The sequence below is a fragment of the Panthera pardus genome, unplaced genomic scaffold, assembly GCF_024362965.1.
Source record: "Panthera pardus isolate Hobbes unplaced genomic scaffold, ASM2436296v1 HiC_scaffold_8, whole genome shotgun sequence".
Taxonomy (NCBI): Eukaryota; Metazoa; Chordata; class Mammalia; order Carnivora; family Felidae; genus Panthera; species Panthera pardus.
The window spans coordinates 155,201,673-155,220,158 of record NW_026527013.1 but is presented as its reverse complement, the minus strand read 5'-3'; the positions used below and the strand labels follow the sequence as shown (position 1 = coordinate 155,220,158).

The 18,486-nt window shown below is 37.4% G+C and overlaps 1 protein-coding gene across 2 annotated transcripts in view; it reads right to left on the bottom strand.

The window, feature by feature from the left end:
• The window catches only part of AGK (acylglycerol kinase), an 80,980-nt gene that overhangs the window by 25,909 nt on the left and 36,585 nt on the right, over positions 1–18,486 (bottom strand). For both annotated transcript variants that reach the window (XM_053898112.1, XM_053898113.1), the window contains exons 6-9: positions 14,217–14,309; positions 12,271–12,303; positions 11,087–11,181; positions 3,306–3,375 (exon numbers count right to left, since the gene is read on the bottom strand). In XM_053898112.1, the coding sequence (XP_053754087.1) occupies positions 3,306–3,375; positions 11,087–11,181; positions 12,271–12,303; positions 14,217–14,309 (291 nt within the window). The remainder of the gene's footprint in view (positions 1–3,305; positions 3,376–11,086; positions 11,182–12,270; positions 12,304–14,216; positions 14,310–18,486) is intronic.

Sequence of the window (18,486 nt, the reverse complement as noted above, 5' to 3'; positions counted from 1 at the left end):
ATGCTGGTTTCATCAATTCACAAACTCAGTACATTTGGGAGAAAAGAAAAAAATCAGAGAGAAGACGTTTAAATACAAGCACAGTCAACAATTTCCAATTAAATCCTGATTACTCTGGAATGTATTACTCCTCACACATTTATAAGCAGCAGTGAATTACCTAGTTATCATAAGATACAGCCTGACTCACCTCCTTCGGTAATAACAACATTTTAAGATAATATCTTCATAGATGCCAATCTGTGGTGCGTTCCTAGGCTAGACTTTCACCCAGCTCTTGCATTTTGTTGAGAATGACTTAGATTTATTATTGCTAAAGAATAAAATACAACTTAAGTCACTTTTATCACGATCAATGACATCATGGTGGGGAGTCCAGACATCAGTGCAGAAGAACAAAGGAAAAGGAAAGGAAAACAGGCTGCAAGTACATGGGTTCACCAGTCATAAATATGCATATGGCCAATGCTATATAATCAACACCAATATTTTAGGACTCAAGTTTGGAATTGTGACATAGTATGGAACATTCTTTCAGAGATATCAGGAAACTTGAATGAATATAAAATGTTCAGAGCCTCTGAAGGACAATCGGAATGTAGCCAGTGCATTTTAAGACCAAATCTCAGTAAAGGACACAGGGCTCACTGTTCATACAGTTGTTTGGCTTTATGGCTTAGCCTTCTCGGGAATCTGTCCTTTTGTTGTGGGGAAAGAGGGGAGAAGATCTATGAAGAAGGAATGGTTACTTAACTACTGCCCAGAGAGAATATCCTTTGTTCCAGGAATTAAATTCTTTTTAAATGTTTATTTTTCAGACAGTGCAAGTGTTGGAGAGGGGCAAAGAGAGAGAGAGAGGGCGACAGAAGATCTGAAGTGGGCTCTACACGGACAGCACAGAGCCCAACGTGGGGCTCGAACCCACTAATTGTGAGATCATGACCTGTGCCTAAGTCAGATGCTTAGCCGACCGAACCACCCAGGTGCCTGGGAATTAAATTCTTCTTAAAGAGAGGATTCTAGGGGCGCCTGGGTGGCTCAGTCGGTTAAGTGGCCGACTTCGGCTCAGGTCATGATCTCGCGGTCTGTGAGTTTGAGCCCTGCATCGGGCTCTGTGCTGACAGCTCAGAGCCTGGAGCCTGTTTCAATTCTGTGTCTCCCTCTCTCTGACCCTCCCCCGTTCATGCTCTGTCTCTCTCTGTGTCAAAAATAAATAAACGTTAAAAAAAAAATTAAAAAAAAAAAAAAAAAAAAGAGGATTCCAAACAGGAATCAGGAACGGCTACTGGGTCTTCTTCCCTCCAAAATTTTTCTTTCGGAAAAATGTCAAACCAAGAAATCCTTTAATGTACAATGAACACCATTTACGTCTTTCACCTACATTCACCAGGCAAAACATTGTCCCCTATTAGCTTTATCTGTCTACGTGTTTTGTAGTTTTGTTAAATCATTTTCAAATACGCTGAAGACTTCATGACCCTCACCCCTCAAATTTCAGCACATCTCCTAAGAACAAGGACAGACATAAACATAATGCTGTCACCCTCAAGAAATCTAAATTGATATAGAATATTTAATATACAGTCCCTATTAAATAGGTCTGATTGTTCCAGTAGTACCTTTTATGGTCTTGTTTTTCATTCTTCTAATCCAGGATTTTGTGCCAGATTTAATTCTATTACTTTGGCTTCTGTAATCCTGAATAGACCATCTTCTTTTGGATTTCATGACACTAAAATTTTTGAAGAGGCCAGACCAACTGTTGTTTTTAGAAGGTCCCACAATTTGACGGACTTTTTTCTCATTATTATTTTCAGTTAGATTCAGATAATTTAACATTTTGAGCAAGAAACTATATACGTGATGATTTATCCTTCTTGATAGATCACATCAGAAGGCAGATAATGCCCATCTGTCCCATAACTGATGATGCTAAGTTTGATCACTAGGTGGTATATGCTAGATCTCTCTACTGTAAAGGTACACTTTTCCCTCTGTAATCATTAAGTAGGCTGTGATGCTTTAAGACTGTGTTGATGTATGTTCCCCAACAACCCTTTTATCCAGCGGTTTGAGCATCCACTAATGATCTCTACTTGAATCAATTATTTCATTAGTGATTGCAAAATAATAACTATCATGTCTTCTACGTTTACAAGCTGGAAATTCTCTAATATTAAACTGTAGGCTTATAGATTCTTCATTTTTACTTATTGCATTATAATCCATCAGCATTATTATTCTTTTTGATGTTCAAACTATCCCAAAACTGGCCAGGAGGATACCATCAGACTAGCCTCCTATGTCTTTTCCTGTTGTCTCCATCAGTTTCTGAGTAACTCTTTGCTTTGTTCTTGCCTTGCCTCTGGAAGCCATCTTTTCACAGAGCCCTGGTCATGTTTATTATGGAACACTATTTAGAGACCAAAATCTGAAGGCCAGGTACATTCTTTGTTGTTTAGTGTCACTGCTTCTAAGCCCTTTGAGTGTGCAAAGCCAGCAGAAGTTTTTTGTTTTTTTTAACAATTCACAAGTTCATCTACAAATCAATAAAATGTTAGACAACCCAACAGAAAAACGGGAAGTCCTGCTCCCACCGAACATTAGGGTGGAACATTGTTTCCACCCTAAAAAAAAAAGCCAGATAATTTACAAACTATCATTTTTTCTTGAGCTCATCAGAGAGAGAGAGCAGAGGCTGCAAGACATCGAAGTAACCTGAATTCCAAAGGACGGATGTGACATGAGAAAGATTTCACCTTTAGCAAAGCCGAAGGGATGGCCACCATGCAAACAGGTTCAGATGAAACCAGTCACTGTCGTCAATGCTTTGTATAATTAGCTCTTCTAATATTCCAAACCACCACATGAGATAGAGAAATTATATGGTCCAAAGGTAATCAGTGGAGGAAGTACAAAGAGAAACAACTATACTGAGAGGAGATATAGAGGAATTCTTACAGGGTACGGAGAGGTCAAGAGAGAAAGTCTGATACCGGTAAGTCAAAGGCAATGTTATACACTGAACACTAATGATCAAGTGTACACGTAAAAAAGGTTATGATGGTAACTTTTCTTTTGTGGGTTTTTTACCACAATTTTAAAAAGGAGTATCATGAGCATGTTAACTAGTGATAACAACTAGAATAAACAGGTAAAGTTATTTTTCTGTGGGAGTTATGCCTGGGACGGAAACAATATTGTTTTCATTGTAACCTCATTTGAACTGCTACAGCTCATTTCTTTAAAATGTATGTGTGCACTACTTTGTTAATTTTTCAAACTCTGGGAAAAACAGACTTTACCTTGATCTGCAAGACATCGAGTGGAATGGTCTCTCCTTTCACAATGGCAAGTGTAGCATCTGTAATATGTCTAAAAGACAAAGGGAGGAAACGATCACGTGCAGAAAACAAGCAGCACTTCCCCCATCACACACACACACACACACACACACACACACACACACACACTCACTCACTCACTCACTCACTCTCTCCTGTCCAGAGTACTAACAGGTTCAGGGAAAAGAAATTCCTTCAAAATACTCCAAGATAGCAGAACAAGTGAATATAAAAGAATTACTGATACAAACATAGTGAAAGGCTCTGATACAGACTCAAAAGAGAAGGCTTTGGCCAAGAGAAGTTTATACAAAGTGCCAGTCATTTGTTTATTTCACATTTGACTCTCTACTATGTGTCTGACTCCTATCACTGGAAAATATGATAGTTAATATTAACAGCATCTTTCACTCATTCTAAGAAACTCAAGCACTTGAAAAAACATTATTTCTTTTTACTCTATTAACCCAAAGGGTAACTAAAGGACAGGTTTGAGTTATCTAAGCAAAATATAATCCAGAACCCAAGACCTATTCCTCTGACTTTCCAGGATTACAAGGATGTAATTTTAATTGCTGATTCTTTTGTTCAAGGACACGAGACTGTCCCTATCTACATTCTGTCAGTTGAAAAGTCTACAGGTAAAAAAAAAAAGCTTGTACTATCAGCAACCGTTCAGGGCATGTGAAACTATGCCAGGCTTGAAAGTAGTTCTAGGTTCATACTCTAATTAGATCCCAGGTCAGACACACATTAGGATACAAAAGACAGTCAGCAAAAGAAATATTAAATCAACAAGTGGCCAGACAATAAGATATTTTCTCTTGCAGCAGAAAGAACAAGCAAACCCACATTGAATACTTTCCTAGCCCGGCCTGTCCACCCCTCCTGTCACTTACCCGCTGTCCCTTTGCATGGCTCACTAGTCTCACCCTTCAGATCTTGGCTGATATGTCACCACTTCCCCTAAGCAGCCTCTAGGCCCTTCCCTATAATTCTCTATCACTGAACTGTGTTCATTTTCCTTCACAGCAGATCACAATTTATAATACATATTTTTTATTTACATCTTTATCATCTGCCTCCACCTGGAGACTAAAAGTTCCACAAGGTTGGTGATAATTTACATCCCTTATTGACCAATATAAAACCTAACACCTAGCCTAGTGCATGGTGCATACTAGGCAATCAATATTAGATGGATGATTTTATTCTATAAAATTCCAAGCATATAAAAAAAGTACAGAGAATAGTATCATGATTCCTGTGTATTCCTCATCCAGCCTCAACAATTATCAATGCACAGCCGATCTTATTTCCTTATGCACCTCCCACCCACTTCTCCCCATCTGTATCAGAGCAAATCCCAGATATCTTAACACTTTATCCATAGGTATTTGTTTATATATCTTTAAAAGATAAAAAGGTTCTTTAAAAAAAACATAAATTGCTATTATATCTAAAACACTTAAATAATTCCTTTAAATCAACAACATTTAGTCAATGTCAAAATTTCCCCAATTAACTCATATTCTTTTCAGCTTCTTTGTTCAAATCTGGACCTAATAGATAAGATCTATACATTGCAATTGGCTTATATGTCAAGTCTTTTCAAATCTACGGAGTCTCTCTCCTTTTCCCTACTCATTAAAGAAATGGGTTGTCTTACTGTGTTGCTGAGGATCTGGATTTTACTGATTGCATTCCCATGATATTAACACGTGTCCCAATTCCCTGCATTTCCTAAAAATCTGATTGAGCATGGAGTTTTTGGCAAAAATACTCCAGAGGTAGTGGTGTGTACTTGTATCAGTAAGTACATGAAATCTGTTTGCCTCTTTTTTGTGTGATAGTAGCAACCATTGACAATCAATGGCTAGATTTACTAGTTAACAGAGAGTTGCAAAATGGTGACCTTTTAATTCTGTTATTCCTTCTTATTTATTATCTGGTCCACAAAGAGAAACTTTCCCTCATCCAAAACTTGGTACCATAAAATTGAGGTCATGTGAGAAAAATCGATAAACGCTTTTTTTGTTAACTTCACCAATTTTCAAAATAAGTTGATATCCTTAGTATCCTCTAAAAAGGACCAGTAACTTTTTCATTTTTATTTCCTAGTATCATTATGAATGCATAGCTTTAAATATATTTGATATGTTTCAATACATTACAGTTATTAGCCTGATACTCAAATTGTCCCAAATGAATGAACTGCAAGGGTGGGGTACAAGGGTCAATAGATAATCACAAAGAACAATGAGAAAGAGGAGCCAAGGAAGGTCCAGGTCAATGTCAACCAAACTGAGAAGCGACTAACACTTCCACCCAAGCACTTATTCACACAAGTAGAATTATCTAAGCTTAAAAGAATTAGTTTAATATTTTAACTTCTTTTTTGAAGTTAGATTTATTGAGATATAATTTATACACAGCAAATTTCATGCTTTTAGTTATACTGTTCTACAAATTTTGACAAATGCCTTCAGTCATGTAATCATCACCATGACCAAGATACAGAACATTTACAGCATCTCAGAAAGTTCCTTCATGGCCCTTTGTGGCCAACCCACTCACCCCACCATCTGCTTCTGGCAACTACTGGCTGCTTTCTGTTTTCCAGAATGTCCTACAAATTGAAATAAGAAGTGTGAAGCCTTTTCACTAGCTTTTTAAAACTCCTAGCACGAGTATGAGGCTCATGCTGTTGGATGAATTTAAAGACTATTTCCTTTTATTGCAGAGTTGCATTCCGTTGTATGGAAGTACACAGTTTATCCATTCACCAATTGATGGACGCTGGCACCGTTCCCAGTTTTTGGCAGTTACCAATGAAGCTACCATAAACATTCCTCTACAGGTTTTCGTATTGACAGATGTCTTCATTTCTTTTGGGTAAGCACCTATAATTATGGCTCACAAGTTTAATTTTATAAGCAACTGCCAGACTGTTTTCCATAGTAGCTATACCACTTGGCATTTCCATCAGAGATAGGAGAGTTTCGGTTGCCTCATGTATATGTCAGCACTTGATGATGTCAGGTTTCTGTTTGGCTTGTTTAAGCCATTCTAATAGATGCGTCTCAAAGTGGATTTAACTTGCACTTCTCTAATGACAAATGCCATCTATGTCTTTGGTGAAGTGTCTGTTCAAATGGTTTGCCCTTCTTTCTACAAGGGAGTTTGTTTTCTTATTAGTGAATTGTGAGAGTTATTTGTATACTCTGGATACTGGTCCTTTACCAGATATGTATCTTGCAAAATTTTTTTCCCAGTCTGTGGCTTGATTTTTCATTTTCTTAACAATTATTTTCAAGGGACAGATGTTTTAAATTTTACTGAAGCCCAATTTATCTTTTTTTAAAGGTTTCTGCTTTTTGTGTCCTAAGAAATCATTGCCTAACCAAGATCACAAAGATTTTCCTCTAGAAATGTTACAGTTTTAGGCTTTACATATAAGCCTATGATCGATTTCATGTTAATTTTTATATGTACTATGAAGTATGTGTTATGATTCATTTTCTTGCATGTGGTTAGCTCACTGTTTCAGCACCAACTGTTGAAAGAGTTAGTCTTGGACTGTCTGTTACAGAGTTAGTCTTAGAATCAGATAGGGTAAGTCCTCAAACCTAGTTATTCTTTTTCAGAGTTATTCTGGGTATTCTAGTTCCTTTATTTTTCCATATAAATTTTAGGATCTACAAGTCCATTTCTATAAAAAATCTTGAAAAAGAGATCAATTTGGAAAACAAACATCAAAATATTAGTCTTGAAGTCCATGAACACAGGTCTCTCCATTTATTTATGTTTTCTTGATTTCTCTCTTCAAGGTTTTGTAGTTTTCAGCATATACATCTTACACATATTTTGTTGGATTTATCCTTAAGTGTTTCATGTTTTTTTGTAAAGGCTCAGCAATGTTAGTATTCTATTACCTTTATTGTTATATTTTAGAAAACACAGTAATTACTAATAAAGTAAAAGATTTAGTGTGTCTAGCCTTTAAGTACAACTATAAAAAAGGAGACATTTAGAAATTACTATAATCTCTGTTCAAAAAAGTGTCGTTTCTCTCCTAATATGGCTCCTCCTAATCCGTTCTGCTCTGTACCCCACTGGTAGGAAAAAAAACCTTTCCATAGTAAAATGTTCTTTCCTTTAAAAATAAATGCTTTTCCTGGGGTGCATGGCTCAGTCAGTTAAGTGGCCTACTTTGGCTCAGGTCATGATTTCGCAGTCTGAGAGTCAGGCCCCGTGTCGGGCTCTGTGATGACAGCTCAGAGCCTGGAGCCTGCTTCAGATTCTGTGTCTCCCTCTTTCCCTGCCTCTCCCCAGCTTTCACTCTGTTTCTCTCTCTCAAAAATATATAAACATTAAAAAATTTTTTTCTAATAACAATAAATGTTTTTCCTTAGGTGAAACAGCAAGAGAATAGAGGGTTGTCTTTTTTGATTTATGTTGTTTTAATTATAGAATCTAAACTCATTAATTGTACAGTCATCCTATTTCTTATTTACTATTTTCCATCCTAAATCATCAATAAATATGCATAAAGTCTTATCCCATGGTTTACCAAGCATAATTGCTTGTTTACCTAACAAGTCCTTATTTTAACTTGTTAATCTTCTGAGGTTCTATTGTTGGGCATCTGATAAATGCAGGTAAAGAAACTGACTCAAGAGGGAGATTTAATCATATTCTCAAGATGACAGAGCAAGCTGGTGGCAAAACAAGGTTCAACTAGGTCTAACTCCAAGGGTGCACTCTCTCACCTTCTGAGATTACTGTGAACGTACCAAAGGAGTACCTATGGTTCCCAAAGGGCAAGCCCATGACTTAGAGGCCTCCTCATCAGTGTGATCAGACTTAAAATGTAAACAGCTAAGTCAGGAATCACATCCACCTGAATCGGCGCTAGAGGCCTCCTCATCAGTGTGATCAGACTTAAAATGTAAACAGCTAAGTCAGGAATCACATCCACCTGAATCGGCGCTTCTAGGAAAGTTACATACAGTTTAAGACACTTTCCCCAAAATATACACATTAACTCACTTAGAGTACATTCTGGGTTCCCCAGTAAGGAAAATCAAAGTGAAAAGATGGCCTACTTTACTTTTCCGTATTCCTCTATCGACACGTCTTTACCCCATTTTTCCCCCTCCAGTACAGATGCTATCCAGGACGTAGGCAGCAGTTTAGAAAATGAGGTTCAATTTAGGAGAAAGCAAGCAGCATGATCACAGGTTTAGATCCTATAAATATATTAATTCTGAAGGAAGCTCTTAGAAAGGATCCAAAAGCTCTGGACTTGCTCTGAGTAACACCTAGCACATTGAGGGGTTTAGGAAGAGCTTTTGAGAGACTGACCTTAAAATACAATGTCGTGGCTGAAAAAATCCTTTTTTTTTTTTTTTTAAAGTAGGCTCCACACCCAGCAGAGCCCAGTGCAGGGCTTGAACACATGACCATGAGATCAAGACTTGAGCTGAGATCAAAAGTCAGATATTTGGGGCGTCTGGGTGGCTCGGTCGGTTCAGCGTCCGACTTCGGCTCAGGTCATGATCTCACGGTCCGTGAGTTCGAGCCCTGCGTCGGGCTCTGTGCTGACAGCTCAGAGCCTGGAGCCTGTTTCAGATTCTGTGTCTCCCTCTCTCTCTGCCCCTCCCCTGTTCATGCTCTGTCTCTGTCTCAAAAATAAATAAATGTTAAAAAAAAAAAAAAAATTTAAAAAGTCAGATATTTAACCAACTGACCACCCAGGTGCCCCATGAAAAAGCCTTTTAATATTATTTTTTTCCCCAAAAATTATGTGGCAGAGAACAGCTAAGACACAACTCCAAATGTATCATTCTCTGGCAGTAATGGAAAGTTCTAAATAAAGCAGCACTGTAGCATGGAACAGCTATTTTTTAGGATTATTTACCTGCAACATTCCAGAGGCAAGACTCTTTTTTCTCCTGTAGTAATCGTGGTACAACACATCTTGAGAGCAGTGCAAAAAACAAAGCCTTGTTCTCTTAAATGGCCTTAGGCATCTGCCCTGTTGAGAGGTCTACAAAATTCCAAACCCAGGGCAAATTTACTTAATTACCTAAGAGCCCTTGGGCATGCTTATAAATTAAGTTTTATAAATCTTTAAATTATAAATAGAAGCAGCAACAACATTAGTTTAACCACAGGGAAAATCAGCTCCCAAAAAACTGAAGACCTTCAACAAACTAAGACCTTGAGGGCAGCTACGACGCGCACAAGCTGGCTTTTTGGGTAGGCAAGGTGTTCTCCAAGGAACATGGTCTCCCTCTGGATCACTGACATATTTGGGAACATTGGCTAAGCAATTCAAATAATCTGTATTGACACAGAACAAAAGACTAACTCTCTAAAGTAGCCAAGGCCCAAACCACATAGAATTTATCTCAGATAAACAAAAATGTTTGAATAATTCACTTTTTGTTATATCTACTGCTCCTCAAAAATTCTAAATTGGGAATAACAAGTCTGGCAAACTGAAATGCCATGTCAGGCTTTAGGATGACTAATGAAGAACTGGACATCCCACACAGATTAAGGATTGAAGCAAGAGACGTTAGATGAAGGCCTGATATATGTCTATGTTTATGCCTCGTGTTTGACATACGGACCAAGACTTTTATAATATATATGTAGGTGTATACATATGTGTATGTGTGTATATATGTGTGTGTGTGTGTGTGTGTGTGTGTGTGTAGATATATATACACAGAGAGAGGAGAGAGAGAATTGGTAAAAAGATATAAAATAACTCCTAAAATTGTAACAGCAAAAATAAATCCACAGAAACCAATTTAATCAAAATCCCAAAAGCAGAAAGAAAAAAAAAAAAAAAAACCCAAACAGTAAATCACTTGAATACTATTATTGTTATGATTCTAGAACCTTATATAACCAGAAATATCACGAGAAGATTTTAGTTAACACATTCAACAAGTATTTATTTATTGATCTCCCCTAACTGTGTCACAAAGCTGACATTAAAGATCAAGCAACTGACAACGAGAGCCTGCAAAGGATTTTCTCAGTTATACTATTTGTCACTGTTCAAAGCCAGGACTCCTATTCAAGATTTCCATCTTCTCGAAGGACTACAGCTTTGTTTACATAAGGCTTTTGAGAGAAAAGAACAACAACAACAATCTGCCCGACTCCTGAAGACAGATTCACAGCAATTTCATTTAGATGTTGCTTCCCCAGCTGCTTTATCCACAATGCCTTCCACTTTAGGCATTTCCCAAAGGATGCCACTATTACTTAGCTATTCTAGCTACTTATATTATCAGAATAGAGAAGCCACGGCTACCAGTTCAGTTTTCACAAGGGACATGCTGTTTGTGATCATGCATTTTTAAAGCAAACAAATGATCAATGCAAACCTGTCTTCACTAGACGATCTTACAACATAAAGGCATAAAGACAGTTTGGGTCAGGCATGCAATCTTCAAAACTGACAAAAGGACATCAATATTCATCTCTACACCTGACCTGGGCACTTGATATCAGATCACCAGGGTCCCAGAACCCAAAAAAGGAAACTTCCCAGTGAACAGAAAGGTTGAAATTTGATCTAGGTCTTGCGCTTAATGATTTGACGTTTCAGGCTATCAAAGCTAGAAACAAAACCAAAAAATTCATATCACCCACATGTGAACTGTCCATTCCCAGGCTCAGTCCCCCACAAATGCTACCACCCCACATTGACAACCTACTGGACTTTGTTTCCACTTTCGGCAAAGAGAGTATGACTCAAACTACTGGTCTGTCCCAGTGGGATAAATCCAATGGGGATTTTACTGAAGGAAGCCTAGGGGAAAAAAAGAAAAGTTTTATGGTTATGGTCAAAAAAAGTCAGGCTGAACAGAGACACAGACGCGTCCACTATGACAAAGTAACTGACCCTAAGTCCACTACCCTGTCTCTCCCTTACCCTAGACCAGCAATCGGGTAACATTAAGTGAGCAGTTTCTAGAATGAGAAAGCCCTTAAAAACAGGACTCTGAATCTGGAAGAAATATTTGGGTACTCATTAATGACAATTGGTTCAAAGAAATTTGGTTACAAAAATGAGGGTCTTAAAGATATTAGATAAATGTGCTATTGTGACAGAAATTGTATTATGTTGTCACAGTATTATTTGAAAAAATTGTGGATAAAATTCAACTAAAAATATCTAACCCTTGTAGAGTAACTAATGACAAGGCTTTATAAACAATCTCCAGTATAAAGGCAAAGAGAATAAGCACATTCAAGGAGAAGTCCTTCATCCGTTTCCCTCTCTCCCTTCTGAGAGGCAACCATTATCCTGCCGTTGATGGGATTCCTTTCCAGCCACACTGTTATTCTTTTACAACATATTTAGGCATTCATCGATAGTATACAGTATTGTTTTCTGAATTCCAAAACCTAGTAGTAATGCCTAACATACTTTGGCAACCTGCCTTTTTCATTCACTATTTTAAAAATTTTATATGTACACATAAATATGTATGTGTATACATACATACATAGAGAGAAAGATCTATAAATACTTATAGATCTAATTCATTCATTTTTACTGCTCCATGGCTTCCAGTATATGGATATACCACCATTCATTCATTTATGAAGGAATTCTGTGAACAAGAGTTTCCATGGGAAAATTTTATATTCCAAACAATAGCTTTTCCAGTAAAAAGCTGTTGGGTACTCTGGAATACTACAGCAGAGAAGTCTGTCACAGATTAATAATAAAAGTGTTCTAGGACACAGGCAGCAGTATTTACTAAAACCCAAGGAAGCACCTTAACATATAAAATGGTAAAAAAAAAAAAAAAAAAAAAAAAAAAGGTAAAAGAAGAGAAAAAGAACAGAAATGCAGAAGTTAAAATGCAATTGCTCTTTCTTTAAAGCTCACCTCATCTGCTCTTTGAAGAACTCCAGTAATAACCTACAAATGTTAAAAAAAAATTATTATAAACAACGTGTATTCCCCTTATCATACAAGAATTAGACTCAATTTTCATGGATCACAAACTTGTTCCTATTTTCTTCCTAGAAACTATGTGAAAAGATGTACTAGCTCTTCAACCACAGTATTCTGCAAAGGGATCAGAGCTAAATTAGATTTTATTCTTGACCTAAAATCAATAGTCCAATAGAGGCTAAGACAAAATAATTACAAAACCTCCACATCATATTAGCAAAATTGTTTTAAGTTCTATAAAATGGATACAAGTGTGAGGCACCCATCAATCATACGGAAGAGCTGAGGTTGTACTATAAGTGCACATACAGGAAAAAACTAACTCTTTGCTACACGCGGGAAAGTCTCTGCTCAATAAATGTTTCTTATTGATGAAAATGAAGACAAGGGGAAGAGCGGCCCCGCTTTTAAAAGGTATTTTTAATTTGAATTTGTACATGTTTTATTTTTACGTTTTTTTTTTTTTTTTTTTTTTTTATTTTTGGGACAGACAGAGACATAGCATGAACGGGGGAGGGGCGGAGAGAGAGGGAGACACAGAATCGGAAACAGGCTCCAGGCTCCGAGCCATCAGCCCAGAGCCTGACGCGGGGCTCGAACTCACGGACCGTGAGATCGTGACCTGGCTGAAGTCGGACGCTTAACCGACTGCGCCACCCAGGCGCCCCTATTTTTAAAATATAATGCACAGGTCTTGTAAAAGTGGTGAAAAATACCCGAAGAAGAAATTCTTTCTCAAAGTCCCACCATGCAGAACAACCATCATTAATCAGTTTTTTACGTTTTGGCATATTCAGTGCCTATTTTTATATGACTGTGATGATTCCAGATACGCGATTTGGTATATTTCTTAAAAACGTTTTGTGAAGTAAAGGTTGACGCCAATCTTCCCCCTTCACCTCCTGCCTCACTGAATTTCAGGATTAAAGGGGGCTGTCGTGAGGTCTACTTCCTTCTTTGTTGGCATGCTACCAGTATTCTTCACACTTCATTAAAACGCCATAAAAACAATTACAAGATCATTAGCACAGCCTTTCTAAAAGAAGCTTACTAAGGCTCACATAATTGCTAAGTCAAACATAGGACACTGCTCTGTCTGCTGTTAGCTCCGGATCCCTCAACACTGAGGAAACCACCAAATGGAGGCAAAAGGCAATCAGAAATGAGGCACAAATGTGAATTATGGCCCATAGGATGGAAACACTGAGCCAGAGGAGGGGCACCTGACCTGGCTCTTCAGGGGTTTCCAATACATAATGAAGGTTTCAGTCTGCTGCCCTCCAAAAGAAGAGCACTTCTAGGGCAACATACTTCCTGTCCTCATTGGACCAAAGTAAGCATTAAGGACATGAAGTTTTAAAAGAGAGGCAGATACATACACCTAAATATATAGACGCCGGCCTCTAACTGTACTATTAGGAGATAACATTCCATGTGATGGAAATGATGTGAGGACAGGCAAATGCATTTTGTTCAAAAGGGGTTCTTTAAGTTTATTTCAGAAGAATAAAATTCTTCATAATTAAAACTGATTCCCTAACTCCCTAACCAACAGGGCTTCTCCATCAGAGTCTCTAACGTATAAAAATCTTATTGTACTCAACACCATTTCTTCTCTGTATTCATTTTTATCCAACTTCAATTTGATAAAACAAAAATCCTTCTATATGCTGGGTATAAAGTTTATACGAAGCAATGAAATAAAAGCACATGAGGAAAACGTAATGCTATGCCCGTGTCAGAGAGTAACAATCCTAAAAAAATAAACTAAAAATAAATCATTTCCTTAAGTTGTAACCACTTTACGCCATTGCTCAACCATCTAGTTTCCATTTTTCTCACCTTCAAAATGGTTTCAAACAGAACAACAGCCATACCTCCTGCAGTGTCCCATCGCCCCCTGCAACAATGATCACATCTGTGTTTTCCAACAGTTCCAGGAGTTTCTTGGCTTGGCCCTCATAATCAGTCTGAAATACAAAAGAAGACTTTGGTAAATTTATCATCCTAGGGCCATAAGATCAAAGATGTAAACATCTGAGATATTTTCTTTAAAGTTTTACACAAGTCTTTCCTCAAAGTCTGCATAATTGATAGGCATGAAAAACTAAGCAGCTATCAAAGCAATTATATATATACTTTTGTACTGTTTAGAGCTGGAAGGGACCTCAGAAACCATCTTTAAGCTTCTTAAAAATATAAAACTCGGGGCGCCTGGGTGGCTCAGTCGGTTCAGCATCAAACTTCGGCTCAGGTCATGATCTCACGGTTCGTGAGTTCGAGCCCTGCTGTCAGATGTCAGCACAGAGCCTGGAGCCTGTTTCAGATTCTGTGTCTCCCCCTCTCTCTGCCCCTCCCCCAGTTGTACTCTGTCTCTCTCAGAAATAAACACTTTAAAAAAATGTTAAAATATATATTTTTATATATATATATATTTATATTATATAAATTTATATATGTATATATATATATATATATATACACACACACACACATATATACATATATATAAAACTCAAACCCAGTGATCTGTCTCCAGTTATACAGTTAGCTAGTCAAAGGACTCATTTCCAGTCCAGTGCAGATTCAATTACACTATTTACCGGGTGCCTTTCATCTGAAAGCAGGAAGTCATGTGTATATGCAAATACAGAGTAACAGATGTAATGAAAAGAGCACAGATTTGGGAGCCCAAGAAACCCAGATTAAAGGCCAACCCTGCTTGCTACTTTTTAGCTGAGAGGCCTTAAACTCTCAGGAGGTTAATTTCCTTATCAATGAGATTATGTGTGTTGGGGGATGGGGTAATAATAACTTCCCCTTAGTACTGTTGTAAAGCAGTGTATAAAATTACTAAACTAGCAAGGTAACTGTTCATAACTTGTACTGTACTTAAATGAAAGGTTAGGTTTTGCTATGACTACACGTTAAAGATGTACAGGTATGATTCAGAGTAGTTACGACACAGTACCTAAACCTCACCATTTTTACTGAAAGTATTTCCTCAGATACGTATGCAGACTTCAATAAGCCACTACCTCTAAAACCAAACATTAAATTTTAAAACACATAATGCAACTAATACTAAAATAGGAAACAGCCCTTCCTATTGACACTGTACAAGACACACTAATAGGCAAAGTACCTGAGCACAGTTAACACAGAGGAAAAAAGAAGCCCCTGAACTAACACCATTAATCTTATGATGAATTATCCCACTTTTATTCTAAAAATGAAATGGCTGGCTTTATTGTTAAACACACGTTTGCAAATAGTTAATTTTTTTTAAAAAGAATATATGTCAATCCTGATTAAGAGGATGGGTTGTGAGTATCCCAAAGTAGGCGATCGTCAGGAATCAGTATGGGTTCGCTAAGAACGAGGCATTTTGGACCATCCTCATCTTCCTTGACATGACTAGATCAGTAGATATGGGAAACTAGACAGACATTGTATCTGCTCTTTAGCAAGGCACCTGGCAAGCTATGTGATGAGGTCCTCGGGGACAAAATAGAGAAACGTGGGAACGATACACTAGAATTTAAGCAGGTTAGTTAGCTACCAACTGAAGATCTGTGCTCCAAGGGAGCAGCTCAGTGGAGTGACATCAAATTGTAGGTAGATTCCCAGTGACATTTCTTTAGGACTCTCCCTTGAGCCTTTCTCTATACAACACTATCAACAATAGAGGCAAAAGGTAATTTACTGAATATGTAAATGACACCCCTATTCCTGCCGGTCCTTACTCTACTTGATATTTCTTCTTGGCACTCATCACCATCCGACAAACCGTATGTTTGTGTGTTTCCTATCTGATCCTTCCCTCTCCCACTTTGAAGCTCTTTGGGGACAGACATGGAAAATTTATTTTGTTCAGCCTGTATCCCCAATACCTAGAACAGGACTTAGCTCACAGTAGACAGTCAATAAATACTTGCAAAAAAATTAATAAATATGAATATGTACATGAATGCACCAAAATTCAAAAAATTTTTGACAGATTTAATAGACAGTTATTTAAAAGATTACATTTCTAAGGATAACATACTTGAAGATGAAATTTCCAAATGCACCAACAAAGGAAGGATTAAAAAAAAAAGTGGCCTAATGATATTAAATAAAGAAAAGTGAATCAAGACACTAGCTAGCATGACATGATATTAGAGAACTGTTACTTGTGCTGGGTATAATAAGGACACCGCAGTTACAAAGAAAGGTAGTCTGATTTTTTTTTTTTTAAGTGCATACTGAAGAATCTAGGGATTAAAATGACATGATGTCTGTAATTTACTTCAGAGAACCCAGCTGCCAGGTGAAGATGTGTGCTGGGGACCACATGAGCCAGACAGCAGCAGAACTGACCGACAGATACATGAGTCAGGCCATCTTAGGCCATCCCTCCTCAGCCAGGCCATGGGCGAGCCCAGTGAGACCAGCACAAGGGCAGCTCTGAACAGACCACTGACCAACAGAATCAGAAGCAGAGAAGCAGTTGTCAAGGTGTTTCTTATGTAGCAGTAGATATCTAGTGTAGAAAGAAATATGGCAGTAATTATAATAAATGTTAATGGATTCAATGGTCCAGTAAAAAGACCAAAAAAAAAAAAAAAAAAAAAAAAAAAAAAGGTGGATCCTTAAAATACCCTGTTTTCAAGCCTTTACCAGCAGTACATCTAAAATATAAAGATACAAAAAGGCTGAAAGTAAAGGGATAAAAAAATATTACACCAAGCAAAAACCAACCAAAGCAAGCTAGAGTCACTAATACTAGAGAAGACAGACTGTGGCAGAGGTAGTACTGGGGCTAAAGAGAATTGCTCTCGACAGGGTCAAAGTGCAAGACAAATGAGGTGACTTGAAACGGGAGAGCAATCTATCAAATCTATCAAATATATATAAAAAAAAAAGATATATATATATATATATATATATATATATCTCAAAATATGAAAACCAAAAATGAGCAAAACTACATAGAGAAATAGAAAAATTTGCACTAACGGTGGGAGCGTTCTAATACCCCTCTCTCTATAGTTAAAGCAGAAGGAAAAAACTCAGTAAGGACACAGAAGACTAGAACCACACAACGAACAGACTTAACTCATTGGGCACAAGCAGAACATGGTACCCAACGAGTGATACTCTTTAATGCATACAGGGAACATTTATGAAAACAAAACACACGCTAGGCCACAAAACAAGACTCGATAAACTTCCAAATGCTGGAATTGTATAGACTACATTCACTGACCCATAATGCAATCAAATAAGAAATCATTAACAAAATGCTAACTAGGAAAAAAGATAACTAGAAAAACTTTATATTTGGAAATTTAAAAACGGATCTAAAGAACTCACTGGCCAAACAAAAATCATGATGGAAATAAGAAAATATTTTTTAATGAATGTTAATGAAAATATCATATGTCATAACTTAGAAGATGCAGTTGAAGAAGTAAAGCAAAATTTATAGCTTGAAATAAACACAATGAAAAATGGTAAAACATAAATAAACATCCAAGTTAAAATGTCAGAACAGAACAGCGGGAAAAACCCGAAGTAAGTAGAATAAAGGAAACAATAAAGACAGACTAGAAATTAATGAAACAAACATAAACGAGAGGATCAACATGCCAAAAACTGATTCTTGGCAAGGATTAAATTGACGTATCTCTCACAAGACTAATGAGAGAAAAAACGGGGGCACATATAAACAATATGAAGAATTAAAATGAGATACTACAAGTATTACAGAAACTTAAAGTCAAAAGGAGGAAATTACGAACAACTTGATATCAATTAATTTGAAAACTTCAATGCAATGAACAAACTGCTTGAAAATCGTGCCTTACCAAAATTAATTCAAGAATAGAACCTGACTACTTCTAGAACCATACAAAACAATCTCCCCTCAGAGAAAGCTCCAGGTCCAGATGGTTTTGAGTTCAATCGAACATTCAAGGAAGAAATGTCAGTCCTACATAACAATTCTAGGATCTCTCATACGTGGAGCCTGAAACGTGCATTACAAGCACTCAGATGAACGTTAGCTCTCTTCCCCCTTCTCCCGTCCCTGGAGGTGGACAACTGAAGACCACATCTCGGACCAGCTGGACACGATAGGTCAACACGTCACGGTAAATTGGA